This window comes from Gasterosteus aculeatus, chromosome 17 (assembly GCF_964276395.1).
Source record: "Gasterosteus aculeatus chromosome 17, fGasAcu3.hap1.1, whole genome shotgun sequence".
Taxonomy (NCBI): Eukaryota; Metazoa; Chordata; class Actinopteri; order Perciformes; family Gasterosteidae; genus Gasterosteus; species Gasterosteus aculeatus.
In genome coordinates this window covers 8126020-8139967 of record NC_135705.1, presented here as the reverse complement: position 1 = coordinate 8139967, position 13948 = coordinate 8126020, and the positions used below count along the sequence as shown (strand labels likewise).

Sequence of the window (13948 nt, the reverse complement as noted above, 5' to 3'; positions counted from 1 at the left end):
TTTGCATTTTCCTGCGTTTTTTTTTCCAATATATTTATATTCACATTATTTTCTATCGATTGTTGTCATGGACTGGACATTAGTTTTAACAAGGCACCACCAAAAGTCGTTTTCTTTTGTTTTTCTCTCCACTACAAGAGATACCTGAAGAAGTCTGAAACCGGTCTTGTCATCTGATACTTTTTCAAAGAAAAGATATTTCTGAATCACAAATTGAAAGGGAATTAAAATGATAACACAATTGACGTTAGTAAAAAGCAAATACATTCGCTCAGGTAGGATTTCAATGCACATATATTTTACAAGAGGAATCAGATTTTATGTTAATGTCCATACTTACTGCTTTTATTAAAATGACTACACTGTATATATTTTTTAAGAAAATAGTTGGGTAAAACAATTCTACCTTTTCACATATGTGTGAGGCCTGCTGTAAAGCCGTCAATACTGTGTCGAAACGGTAATTGGTCACACCAAATAAATCACTCCACTGTTTGTCGCTGGAGGAACATTTTGTTTTTGGGTGGAAACTTTCGGTGCACAGCTAGAGGTCCCCCTTGTGGCTAAATACCTTGCAGTGTGTCAATTAGGTAACCCCACATATATTTACATCACACAATCCCCAGCTAGTCCGGCACTCAGAGATCAATCTCAGTCACGCCATAAGAGCCTTTCCCTCTCAGAAGAATGGCAGACTCTCTGTGTCGATTGTGTCCTCCGCCTCCTAAGGCTTCTTCACAAGCAGTCAACGAGCGTGGCAAATGGGGAAGCAAGAAGGAGTTCATCCTGTCTGCAGCCGGTGCTATTATAGGACTTGGAAATGTTTGGAGATTTCCCTATCTGTGCTACAAGAACGGCGGTGGTAAGTATCTTTGTTTCTATTCTTTTAGTTTGGCATGTAAAAGTGCAAAGACACCAGACAGATCAAAAAAAGAAATGCATGGGCAGCAGTTCACCAAGACCAAGATTGTCTCACTTCTTGAGTCGGAAATTGTTGCAATAAAACAGTGAACTACCGGAGGACTAACGAGGAATGAGAGAAACAACACTTCTTAAGCTTGTAAAACACACAGTATTTAACAAGAGATAAGTTGCCAGATGCATCATTGTGAATTTTTTTAATGACTGAAGTTTTTAATGACTATTTACATGGAGAAACCCTGATGGCTGCAAACCTACTTTCTCACCCCACTGTTGACTAACAATGACAGGTTGTTGAAAGCTTATAAAAATATATGCCTGTGACTGTAAGGAGCAAAGTAGCATTCTTCGCTAAGACCCTTTGATGGTTATCTGATTTGGAAATCGAGTGCTTTAAACCGGATAGTAAAGTGATTCTTTTGGCAGTTTGGTGGTATCGGTTACAGTGAACCTGCTCTTACAGGACTATTTTAGAGTACACGGGAAGCCAAAGGGAGACATTAGGCGTTAAAGGCTATTTATTTATCCCAGATGTTCAAATGATCTCTTTCCAAAGATGACATGTCAAATGTGTCTGCTGGTTTAGGAAAAACTGATGAACTGTTAAGGTCAGAAATCTTCATCAGCACTTTTTTGGCAACAACATGGGTTTCATAGAGTTATATTGAGAAATCTTTAGTAAAATGCCACAGTTCAATAAATACATCTGAAAGAGTAAACTATTACTACGATCAACAGCTTAGATTACAGGTCATTAAGCTGACGTTTTCATCCAAAGCAATTTACATTGCATTTTTAATCCATGCCTTTTTTTACATTTTTGCCCAAGGAGAAATTAGGGGTTAGGTGTCTTGCTCAGGGACACTTCAACCTGGGACATGGAGCAGTTATTATATGTTGTTAATCCATTGAGCCATCATGCAGATCTGAGGCTCAAACATACATTTTGCAAACTCAGCAACGGTCGAGACCGGATGGCAACTGGCCTGCAGACACTAAAACGCATTATAATATATAATGCCAGCCGCAGTCAATGTGTACCACAGATGCCCACACATCCAAGCTAAACAAAACAAATAAGATTGAGAGTGGCGATAAATTGGAAAACTGGCAATCTGATCCAGGTAATAAAGACACAGCAATGTGGATGTCCTCCGATGGCAAAAAGATTTCCGACTGAAACTACAACTATGAGACATGTTACTGCTTAGATCAATCATGTTACTGCTTAGATCAATCAATAGCTCAGGCGGCAGATGATAAACTGGTATTGTTATTATTAATATTCCATTCCATTCCTTCTTCTACATTTTTTTGTTGTATTAGTGACTTTAATTTATTGGGGTTGTTGGTCTAATAAACCAACCAATTACACATCACATTGGGCTACAGGAAATTCTTTTGCAGCCTACTTCAATTGACTGAAAAAAAATCAATTCATTATTTGTATTATGTTTCCAAGGTTATACAGTAGACACAAAACTGTACTTCTGTGCTGAACCAACTGCCTGTCTTGTGGCAATTAGGTGAGTAATCATTTATTGGAGTTAAAGAAGAATAAAACTGAAATCCAAACATTTGGCCCAAATACTAAAAGGCAAATGCTGTTGAATGAAATAAAATGAGGATTATACCTCGCGGATTGGGTTACATGTATTTGTGTTACTGTAATTAAGATGCAGACCGTAGCTTCGAGTCCAACATTAAGGCCATATTAAGGTCATATTCTCACGTTCAATGTATAAACATTTATTGATCCAATCTTGAAAACTGATTAATGCCTTATTTTAAACCAACTCTAATATTATAAATCATTTTCCATGACCTCCTGCAACAAAACAAAAAAGGCAGGCAAACCTCAGCTCGTGTGAAACACAGACGAAGACAACCCATCAAACCTGTTTTAATTGCTCTGCAATGTCTTCCTCTAACATTTAATGGATTATGAGGTCACATACAAAGCACGGGTAAATGAATACTTCCCTCATAAATCCATTGAATTACTCAGAGGGAGTTACTTTGAATTGTTGCCAAGATATTTGGGTTATATGACAGCCATGGTTTCATAAATCAAGTTTTCATAACCTTAAGAATTGACTATCCAATCGTTGAGTCTGGATTCCTGCATTATTGGCTCCAGTGACCCTCCTCTCGCTACCTGGCCCCTCCTCTCGCTACCTGACCCCTCCTCTCGCTACCTGGCCCCTCCTCTCCCTACCTGGTCCCTCTTCTCACTACATGGTCCCCCCCCTCTCACTACCTGGTCCCCCCCTCTCTCTACCTGGCCCCTCCTCTCACTACCTGGTCCCCCCCTCTCACTACCTGGCCCCTCCTCTCAATACCGGGCCCCTCCTCTCGCTACCAGGTCCCCCGCTCTCACTACCTGGTCCCCCCCTCTCTCTACCTAGTCCCCCCCTCTCACTACATGGTCCCTCTTCTCACTACCTGGCCCCTCCTCTCACTACCTGGCTCCTCCTCTCACTACCTGGTCCCTCTTCTCACTACCTGGCCCCTCCTCTCACTACCTGGTCCCTCTTCTCACTACCTGGCCCCTCCTCTCACTACCTGGCTCCTCCTCTCACTACCTGGTCCCTCTTCTCACTACCTGGCCCCTCCTCTCACTACCTGGTCCCTCCTCTCTCTACCTGGCCCCTCCTCTCACCACCTGGCCCCTCCCCTCGCTACCTGGCCCCTCTTCTTTCTCTTTCTCTGTTTAGAAAGTCAGTCGTGTTCCTCACCTGAAGCGTTGAGCAGGTTCTGAACAATATTGAAGGCAATCGGCATATAAGCGCGACATCCACCTAAAGAATGTGACTTCAATCAGCAGTATGGGCGCAGTTTGAACGTAGAGAGAGAAAAACTGGGCTTGTGAACTGCTGATTATTAACAATTTTTGTGTGAAAAAGTTATGGGCCTGTATTTGTTCTTGCTTTGCGTTCTGGAGAAAGGTACGAATGCTTCCTGGTCACCAACACCACAACATGTCTCACTGTGTATAATAAATCTGTGATGACGGGGGCAGGAGAAGAGTTATTGCAAAATGTTGGCAGAAACATCTATCAGAGGATCTTATTACGGGCGGTGGTCTTAAGTTTAAATTTTGTTACATCATGGGGCTTTCAAGCCAAATTCAGTAAAAAATTACTTTTCATGAAGGAAAATAATGTTATCAAGATGTGTTAAAATATAATCTTGCAACATTCAGAAATTTGAATGATACAGGAGGTGTTTTTGTAGCATTATTTTGTTCTGTAATCATTTGGCCCATACCTTTTTTATGCAATTGAAACACCACAGATGGCTTTCATAATAAAAACGATATATATAGTTAATGATTCTAAATATTTAATTAATTATGTATAGGCCTATTAAAATATTCTGTTAAAGAAATGTGAGAACGTTGAAACTGTGATATTTTTCAAAAGAAAGCGAAACGCATCTCTTCACTCTTTAACAATATATTTCCTTTGTACTTCCGTCCCAGAATGTTCCTGTCAATCCTCTTTAGTCCTCATCTTGCATCTACAATAAATTCCAAAGATACACGCGCCACATGGTATTCAATGTTATCCCTTTAGAAAAAGAGCAACGTGTCTAAGTCCAGGTTTGGAGCTCTTATGGGAATTTATCTACTGTCAAGTATGATAAAGGTGCAATTTGTGTGAGTCAATTAGTCTGTATGCGCATGAAAATCCCTATCTCAGAAAATGTAAGTGTCATGTTTCAACACATTTGGAATGTCCAAATGTCCAAGTAGTTTGGGAATCAGAAAGCATTAATGCCATTATGGTGCTCTTTGTATGTGTGACCTACCATGCATGTTTACGATGCTTTTATTCACACTTGCAGGTGCTTTCTTTATTCCTTACATCCTGTTCCTTGCGGTTTGTGGTATCCCTCTGTTCATACTGGAGACAGCGATGGGCCAGTACACCAGTCAGGGAGGAATCATGTGCTGGAGGAAGATCTGCCCCTTATTTGAAGGTAAAGTACAAGTACCTGTCAGGATTTAAGGTTAAGTTAAGACTGAAAAAACACAGCAATACAATGGCAAGATGTTCTGTTGTTTCCAGGGATGGGATACGCAGGCCAAATGATTGTTTTCTATGGATGCATCAGCTATGTTGTGATCTTGGCTTGGGCCTTTTTTTACCTGTTCTCTTCGTTTTCTGGTGAGCTACCGTGGGGCACCTGTAATAACACATGGAATACAGGTAAATTACATATTGTTCTTGAAGCATTGTAACTTTAAGCACTTTTTTTAAGGTGTAAAGCATTTGTAAGAAGAATTAACTTCTATCATTAACACAATGGATTTCAATGGCAATTGCAGAATCATGTATTTCCAGCTTGAACTATGTTTAACAATTCTTTGATATTTTTTAGATAATTGTTTGGTATTAAACAACTTTAATACCACTGTTAACCGGACCGTGCCGGTGAATGCATCAACATCTGTATCAGAGTTCTGGCAGTAAGTTTCTTTTTCTAAATTAAACTGAATTGAGTAGAAATGTGTTATATAGTATCAAAGGAGCACGGGGTGAATGCATTTAGTAAAATAAATTTGTGCTTTGATATGTGCTTTGCAATGTCCCTTTTCAGACAAACGGAGGTGTTGTCTGACACTAGCAAATTGTTAAAGTACTCAGACGGCACTGCTTCCCTTTTATTAAGCGGAATAGACCTGCTGGCAAGGCACTTTCCACCTATTACAGTTTTATTATGTAAGTCCTTGGCCTTGTGTCATTCTTGGGATAGCTCCGTCTGATTCAACCCAGAGCAGAGTACCAATAAACCAGATTAATGTGGGTACGCTGGACATAACAACTTGCAAACAACTCTTTCAAAATATCTATTATATCTGTTGATTAATTGAGGTTACCTTATGTGGAAATGACAAAGCTAACCATTTAACTAAATATCACTCATGCTTCAATTTGCTGCAATTTCCTCTCATTCCCTGAGTTTGTGTGTTACAAATACTAACAGCTATATTTACAAACGCAGTGTTTTTTAATCATTATTGATTAATTATCTAGCAAATCAAAGTCAACTCCATTAAGTTGAGACATTCAAGTTTGTAATTATTCAATTATTGTTTGGTTGCAAAAGTGATGTTGTGAGGATTTAAATACAGTATGTTGGCAGTAACACCATGAAATGGTTGATGTGATGCGTCCATATTTGTATGGTATACATATATATATATATATATTACTTGTAAATGCACATTTTCACCAGAAAGATCCCATATGATACAGAATTCCAGAATACATTGAATGAATTACTACAGTGTAACGCACCTTGGTTTTAAACTTCTCCCAGGTGCAGGCATATGACCTTTTAATGTGTGGTAAATGCAACGTCAGTATTGAACTGGCTTGTTACAACAAAAGCTGACAGGCGCAGACATTTTCATTGATCTTGAGTGATCAGACTACTTGTCAAGACTGTGTTGACGCGTACAAACTGTAATTGCTTACTATATCCATCACTCTTTCTGTATTTTTTCGAGCACCTGTTAGGGCGTAACACATATTCTCCCTAATTCACCTTGAAAAGCGATCAAATCAGCCAGAATAATGTAAAGGAAGGTGTGAAGTTTCTTTAATTGCACATTCATGGGTGTATTATGTACAGTTGGCAGAGCTTGAACATCAATATACCTTTCAAGATCGACTTTTTCACTTGTCAATCAAAGTTGCCTTATAGACACGCTAAGATGTTCCTTGATCCTCACAGGCGACGGGTGCTCAATTTATCCACTGGCATAGAGGATCTGGGAAACGTACAGTGGGAGCTGTCCTTGTGTCTTCTCCTGGCCTGGATCCTCTGCTACTTCTGTGTCTGGAAGGGAGTCAGATCCACAGGAAAAGTAAGACAGAAACCATAAACCCTGACTCACAAATGATGTCACAAATTGTTTAGTATTATTCATTTCCTAAACTCACTTTTAACGAATTTGCTGGTCCTCGTGGGTAAAGAGCAGTCATGTGGCTCAGTACCAGAGTCCCTTTAGCCACATTCTGACTGCAACAGAGTCTGACGTTCCACCCTGTGATGTTGTTCTGGTTCTCCGATGTTTCCTTTCGCTAGACCCAGGAATAATGCCTGGGACCTGCAGCTGTGTGTTGTTGTTGTCAGCTCTGCTCCTGGCCAAAGGAGAAGCAGCTGCAGCTGCCCGGGAGCGGAGCGCTCCCATTACTGCCGCAGCTCTGATTGCAGTCTGCGACCATAAACTATTTTGGCTGATTTAGCTTTGAATCGGACCCAATGGCGGGCTTAAGAATAACCACACAGTATTTTTGCTGATGGTCAAATGTATTTGAGATTCGTTAGTATTAAAATGATTCATAACCAGTTAAATATTCCTTAGTAGCTTTCAAATCTTTATTTTAATTTGATGACTGTGAGCCTTTTTAGCTCTCCACTAACATTAGAGACTGAAGCATCATTCAATTATGTGGTATTACAATCTACCCGTCTGTGTTTGGTCCATTTAAGTTCAACAGCACACAATAAATATGCTCACAAGCACTCGGCTTTGCAGCAATTATGGAACACTGTGGAGCTGTTGATGGCCGAGGTCTTCATCTGTGGTTTGCCCAGACAGGCAAATAGCATGCAGCTCTTTTCACTTGCAACTATTTGTCAAACATTGAATGGCAGCCTTAGGACAGATGGCTTTCATTATGGTGTGAAAAGTGGCTACAGGCCAAAACTCTCAATTTGAGTGACTCAGTGTAAAGGTTTGAAATCCTCCTGAGGCAACTTTGTGTTCGTCAAACTTTATCTAATTCGGTGAAGCAAGGAATGCTTTGTCCGGCTGTCAGTCTGACTGCACGTCCATTGCATATCATAAATTCACCGTTCGTTTGATCTACTTCAAACTTGGCGGGTGTACAACTGGGGGCCTAAGGAAGTGCTTCTTAAATCGAAAAAGCTTGTATTTCAATGGTATCTCGGCACTGAGTTAGTTGTCAGTTTAGTATGTTATTGACCTGTGAGTGAGAATGTCTCAATACCAACTTTTACCACTGAAACAGCAGCTATGCTTAATATCTGCGAATGTCGAAACAAACCAATGAGCCACTGTTTCTGACTACCGGCAACACCAACTTGGGTTGCAAGCGCTGATTTATTGATTTTTAGTCCCCATGAGGCCCCCCATGCTCTCATTGGGAATGCTTGCCATACTGGATGAATTAGGAATGCTCAAAACATCAAAACCCATCTAGAGCTTTTTGGGGCCTATTTTGTTGCCCCCCCCCAAGCTTGCCTACTTTGACTGCAGTAAAAACATCCCCATGTGTTTTTTTCCTGGTACCACAGGATGTTTTACTGTAAGTAGCTGCGACCTTGGTATGTGGTGCAACTATGTCAGGGGTCTGCAACCTTTACTATACAAATAGCCATTTTACCCAATATGCCACTAGAAAAAACTTTGACAAAAAAGCTCTGGAGCCGCATTCTAAATTGGAAATCACCAATTATAAAGTATCACATCCATATCTATATATACTGTATATATATATATACATATATATATATATATATATATAGTTATCTGATATATATATATATAGAAACCTATTCGTCCATGTATTCTCCATCTGTGTGTGGCTTTAGTCCGGAGACTTGATCCACTTTGTAAGTAATGCACTGAGTGATACATCATGTCAATTTGTTATAAAGTGTTCAAGACAAGAATAATCTTTATCACATTTCCTGAAGTCAGGAGGTCAGTGAAGGTCTCATAAAGTGAAGCGGTTCATACGGTCAACCATCCTTCGCTACGTAGATTATTCTATGACCGAGGAGCTGATGTTTGAGTATATTAGCGCGTGTTTAGCATTGTTGACTTTTGCTTTGCGCAGGATAATGTTTCCTTTGACAATGGCAATTTGATCTCGGGTAGCATTTCTTATCCCGAGTTGCTACAGTATATTTACTTTGCTCAGTTTAGGAATCACTCTTTTTCAGTGATCTTCATCTCCAACTTGATACTTTTCAGCAAATGCTGTGTGCTTGTTCTGGAAGTGTCTTTCAAAATTGCATTTTTTTTGTTGAATTTGCTGAATTCTGGCCATAGAGCGAGCATATCGGTGAGCGAGCATCGCCGGCAGTGAAAAGGCCCCAGACAGCGGCCTGATATGACGTGCCGCACATTTCAGGTGACAAAATGTTACAGAGTATTTCCAGTGACACATCATCACCTCAAACTCCAGAATAGGAAGTGTTCCCTTTTATAAGATCGTCCACTGCGCCAAAAGTTCATTAAAAATAGTAGCCGAGTTGCTCGGGAGTCAGGATACTGTCAGTGACTGGACTGCTGACTGGCAAACTGCTCTGTGAGAGAGATGTTTGCAATAGATCCCGCAAAGTTAAATACCACGAGTCCGTCTACTAAGCCCATTATTTTCCCCCAGTGCCTCAAATTCAAATAATGTGAGTAGATCCTCTCTGGTGTGTATTTAATGGGCACGGTTGGCTCACCTCAATTTTTGAGGTTGAATGAGTTTTCCACTTTTTAACTCACTATTTAACGCATTGTCAGCTTCACACACGCCCTGGAAATCCAGGTCAAAGTGGGTCAACTGGACATTTCCCCACTCACATAAAGAAGCAAAAGCCTGTGATTTATGCAGCTGCAATGTATTGCACAGCTGGTAAAAATAATGAGCAACTCAAAATCAATGCTTAACTTAAGGCACCCTACGTGACGGCGACGTTCCCCTTCATCATGTTGGCCGTGCTGTTTGTCAGAGGAATGACTCTTCCTGGAGCCCTTCACGGGATCAAGTACTACCTGTACCCCAATCCTGCACGACTCGCTGACCCACAGGTATCACAGAGCCCATATTCCAGCTTTCAGGGGATTATTCTACAGCAGAAATAGTATAATCATTTGTCCCTGGCTTATAGGTTTGGATGGACGCTGGGACGCAAATATTTTATTCCTATGCTCTATGTCTGGGATGCCTGACTACACTTGGAAGCTACAACAAGTACAACAACAACTGTTACAGGTGAGTGCTGATCTAGTGGCTACAGTTACATTTAGCGCCTATAAGCCTGCTCTGTTTATCATCACTTTGTTATAGTTTTAAAGGGCCTGTGTTACCAAGAGAGCAATAAAGACATGTTTTTCTGATTTGCAGGGACTCCTTCTATCTTTGCTTGATGAATAGTGGGACCAGCTTTATATCTGGCTTTGCCATTTTCTCAGTTCTGGGCTACATGTCCCAAAAACAGGATGTGGACATTTCTCTGGTTGCGGAGTCAGGTACGAATGTGAATCTCACTGTTGCTATTATTAATATCTCAAACTGTCCGACTACACAAAACTGTTTTGTTATTTAAGTTTTCAGTTTGGGCTTTGGGGATTTCTCGGCCTATAATCCTCTACTTAATAAGAAGATGTGTGATAGATCAAATATAAGCTTTGATACTGATGCCAATAATTGCTGCACCAAAATGGAAGAAATAAAGAGACTGCAGAGAGAACAGGTTGTAACTTGTTGCTGCTCTGCCTTTGCAGGCCCTGGGCTTGTGTTCATAATCTACCCACAAGCTGTGACCCTTCTGCCGTGGCCCCAGGTCTGGTCGGTGTGCTTCTTCACCATGATCATCTTGTTAGGAATAGATGGACAGGTCAGCCGCAGCCTTCCTGGTCCCGCCACCCCACCACCCCCTCCCTCCCAAAAGAAATGTCCTCTGATATTTCTTCTTTGGTTCAGAGTTTTTAAGCTGTCTTGTCTTTCGGTTCTTCTACAGTTCATTGGGCTTGAGAGCCTCATGACTTCTCTGTCAGATGTCTACCCTTCCCAGATCCGAAAAGGATATCGCAGAGAGCTTCTTCTCGTGATAATTTGTGCTGTGGGCTTTGGATTTAGCCTCTTGTTGGTGTCCGAGGTGAGAAGCACAGCAATCATTGGTTACGCAAGCAATTCATCATGAGGGAATAATTGGCCCAACATGTCAACTATGTGTTTTACATTTTTTTATTGTATTATTACCAGCAGCAGGAATTCTTTGTCAAGCCGCTGGAACAATTTTACATGGTGCCTGGTGTGATGCCTCTGAAAGGATGTTCTCTGGTTTAGGACTGGCATCGGTGGGAGCTAAATAAAAAAGCATTGGTATCCAGACCAATTTATTGCCTGCTTTAATTCCAGGGTGGTGCATACATTCTGCAGATCTTTGATCACTATGTCTGCAGTGGTCCCACTCTACTTCTGATGGCTATCTTCCAGTCAGTGGTTATTGGATGGATTTATGGTAAGGAGCAGTTTTCCCTGGAGCAGCTACATCACACTAGTGCTAGTACAAGTGCATCGTCTTTGAATATATTATGCATTCCCTTTGAAAACAGCTAAATTAAGTATAAAGTAAAATGATATATACTTTATACTACTTAACATGTGTGATGCGTTTTTTCACTGTCCAAGGTGCTGATCGCTTCTGTGACAACATTAAGGACATGATCGGGTACAAACCGCTGACAATGATCAAGTACTCCTGGTTGTATGGAACCCCCCTCGTTTGCAGTGTAGGTCTTTTAAGAAGGCCAGAATTATATATATTTTAGATTGTGTAAAGAGCGTTTCTTAGCTATTGCCCAGCAACTGCCCTACTAGGCAACAGTTTTGGGTTCATGTTTGTTTCCTGTTGCTGTGCATGTGGATGACATCAGCTGACATATTTGGCACCTTGAAGTTTACTTCTATGGGACTTTTTTTTATGGAAGAGAGCTTTCCGATTGATCCAACGACTAATTGTGAGTTGCTTCCCTTTTTTAGGGCACGCTTGTGTTCCTGCTCCTGAGATACACACCGCTGAGGTTCAACAACTCCTACGTGTATCCTTGGTGGGCGTACTGCTTCGGCTGGTTTCTGGCCATGTCATCTCTGGCGATGATTCCAGTCACCATGGTCTGGAAACTCGCCAACGTAAAAGGGACTCTGTGGGAGGTCAGTGGTGGTTGTCTCCAGATTTAAAGCAATTAAATGCCCTCTAGCGTACACTGTGTTTTACATTTAGGTTTTTCGTTGGAAGCTACTCGCTGGTTGGTTGTGCACAGTGCAAGTTCTGCTGCAACTGCTCTTCTTTGACAATGTCAACACTTTCCTGTAGCGTCTCCAGAAGAGCTCCCAGCCTGCGGGTGAGCTTCCGGGGATGACAAAGCAAATGGAAAGCATCCGCGCCTCACACAAAACCCTTGATGGTGGACAGGACGGCATTGTGTACTGAATGCCGAGCCTTACAGAAGATCACTCTTTGGTAAGATCAGGTTATGGTGGTTATTATTCATTTACCTATTTCGGGTTTTACGGTGTGGTTAAGGTTTACAGTATATTAAATATCTAATGTAACTGGAGGTGAACTTGTTTAGTCGACTCCAAAATTTTAATCCCAAACTTCCGGTGACTGGAAAATGTGACTTTGAAACAAAGGATCATTCCTAAATGAAAACATGGGTGTTTCATGTCTAAGCCAGCATGCAAGGTGTAAACAGGGAAACAGCTCACCTGGCTCTCAGCGAACAAAGTCACGTATGTTTGTTTAATCTACACCAAAAGAGAAGTGGTTTATTTATCGGTCACGTGCAGTGTTTTCCTATTGTTAGAATATTAAGATTTTTTAATTCAGTGTTAATAGCACAATGTGAAGAGACTCTTTGGGAACCTTCCTTAAGCAACAGTGTTTAAGGGTCATCTAAATCAAAGTCAACAAAAGTACTTATTGTGCGGGAAAATGTCAGTGTTTCACTTTCATGTTTTTGGATTAATTTAGCTGCTGCAGTATGTTTTACTGCTCTGGACGTGATGTTCTACATTCAAAGAGAGTCTAGCACTGCTTCTTGGAATCACATTAAAAAATAAATAACATGTAAATTAGTTGTTCAAGAGGATTATTTGTCTTTTTTATGTATTCAAGAATAACTTGACAGAGCCAGGACAGCTATTCCCTCTTGCTTCTATTCTTAGTTAAACTAAGCTAAGAGAGCGGTTTCAACAATGGAACTAGGTACTAAATAAGCATATATTTTAGAATTAAACTATTTGACCTGAAACAGAAAAGCATCTTTCCGGGTTATGATTTCCTTAATGTTTTTGTTTTAGCAACATAGCATTTATTTTCTTCAGGATCAGTATGTGTGGCAAAATAAACTCTAATAAAAAAGATCCAATAATTACATTGACGCAATAAGCAAAGTCCTTGGACTCAGTTCAGTTACACAGACACGTTCGGTTTAATCTATAGAATCACGTCTCGTTCACACAACTATGCTGTTCTCCGGTTTTTCTCTCGGTCAGACCCGTCTTTTCTGAGGATCTCTCGTAAGGTCCTGAAACTATGGCACAACTATTCTCAGTAGTGTTAACAGAGATTTCTCAGACAGATGTCTGTTTTCTGAACTTTCTGATTAAAACCAACTGGAACAAGCAAACACACTGGATAATGACTTTTAAATACCTTCCTCCATCAAATGTCATTTCCCACATTTTCTGTGTCTGATATTCATTTGAGATGTATTGGTGGTTTTAGTTTGTCTAATTGTTTTTACATGCAACGTTTCTTTTACAACATATATTGTTATAAGCCAAATAAATATACCTCAAAATAGGTGTTAAACTACATTCTGTCTGAATTTATAATGCGAATCCTATAGTGCCTCAACACAATTTGTAGTTTAACTATTTCCTTAATGGCCATATTGATGGGGCATTTTATTTTCATACATGTTTCTTTATACATTATATTTATCTAATACATTACTTTCTGGGGGAATATAGTTTGTAAATTTCCATTCTTTTTACATGTCGATGAGCTGTACGAACTAAAATAAAGTTAGATTTTTTTATTCTTTGATGAAAATGTTGTTGACTTAATTTTCTGACTGATGGCCTTTCACACAAAACACGAAACAGTAAAGGTGACGATTCTTTCTTGATAATCGTTTGGTCTATAAAACATTAGAAAACTGAGGAGTACTCCCAGTATGCAAAGTAACATCTTT

At 40.3% G+C, this 13948-nt stretch overlaps 1 protein-coding gene and 1 long non-coding RNA gene across 3 annotated transcripts; one reads left to right on the top strand and one right to left on the bottom strand.

Moving 5' to 3' along the window:
• The first annotated feature begins 589 nt into the window (after positions 1-589).
• On the top strand, positions 590-13806 carry slc6a11a (solute carrier family 6 member 11a). 2 transcript variants are annotated; one of them, XM_078091981.1, is made up of 15 exons: positions 734-862; positions 2384-2447; positions 4771-4905; positions 4995-5135; positions 5308-5395; positions 6667-6799; positions 9635-9769; positions 9850-9953; positions 10086-10210; positions 10466-10578; positions 10702-10839; positions 11103-11205; positions 11376-11476; positions 11727-11897; positions 12061-13806. In XM_078091981.1, the coding sequence occupies exons 3-15, from the start codon at positions 4842-4844 to the stop codon at positions 12175-12177; spliced, it is 1533 nt and encodes a 510-aa protein (XP_077948107.1). In that variant the 5' UTR covers positions 734-862; positions 2384-2447; positions 4771-4841; the 3' UTR covers positions 12178-13806. The 2 variants fall into 2 exon arrangements, with proteins under 2 accessions (XP_040059382.2, XP_077948107.1); XM_040203448.2 differs by lacking the exon at positions 2384-2447 and having other exon boundaries at positions 590-862.
• LOC144388923 (uncharacterized) lies at positions 6511-7152 on the bottom strand. Its single transcript, XR_013453180.1, has 2 exons — positions 6876-7152; positions 6511-6771 (listed from the first exon to the last, which is right to left on the bottom strand). It is a non-coding gene; the product is annotated as an uncharacterized LOC144388923 (long non-coding RNA).
• Positions 13807-13948: the final 142 nt, after the last annotated feature.

What these genes read in the sequence shown, in the direction of transcription:
- slc6a11a (XM_040203448.2), top strand. Translation starts at nt 688, where the DNA reads ATGGCAGACTCTCTGTGTCGATTGTGTCCTCCGCCTCCTAAGGCTTCT. An exon ending in GAGTCAGATCCACAGGAAAA is followed by an intron (nt 6,800 to 9,634) that starts GTAAGACAGAAA and finishes GCTTAACTTAAG; the next exon opens with GCACCCTACGTGACGGCGAC. An exon ending in GGTTATTGGATGGATTTATG is followed by an intron (nt 11,206 to 11,375) that starts GTAAGGAGCAGT and finishes TCACTGTCCAAG; the next exon opens with GTGCTGATCGCTTCTGTGAC.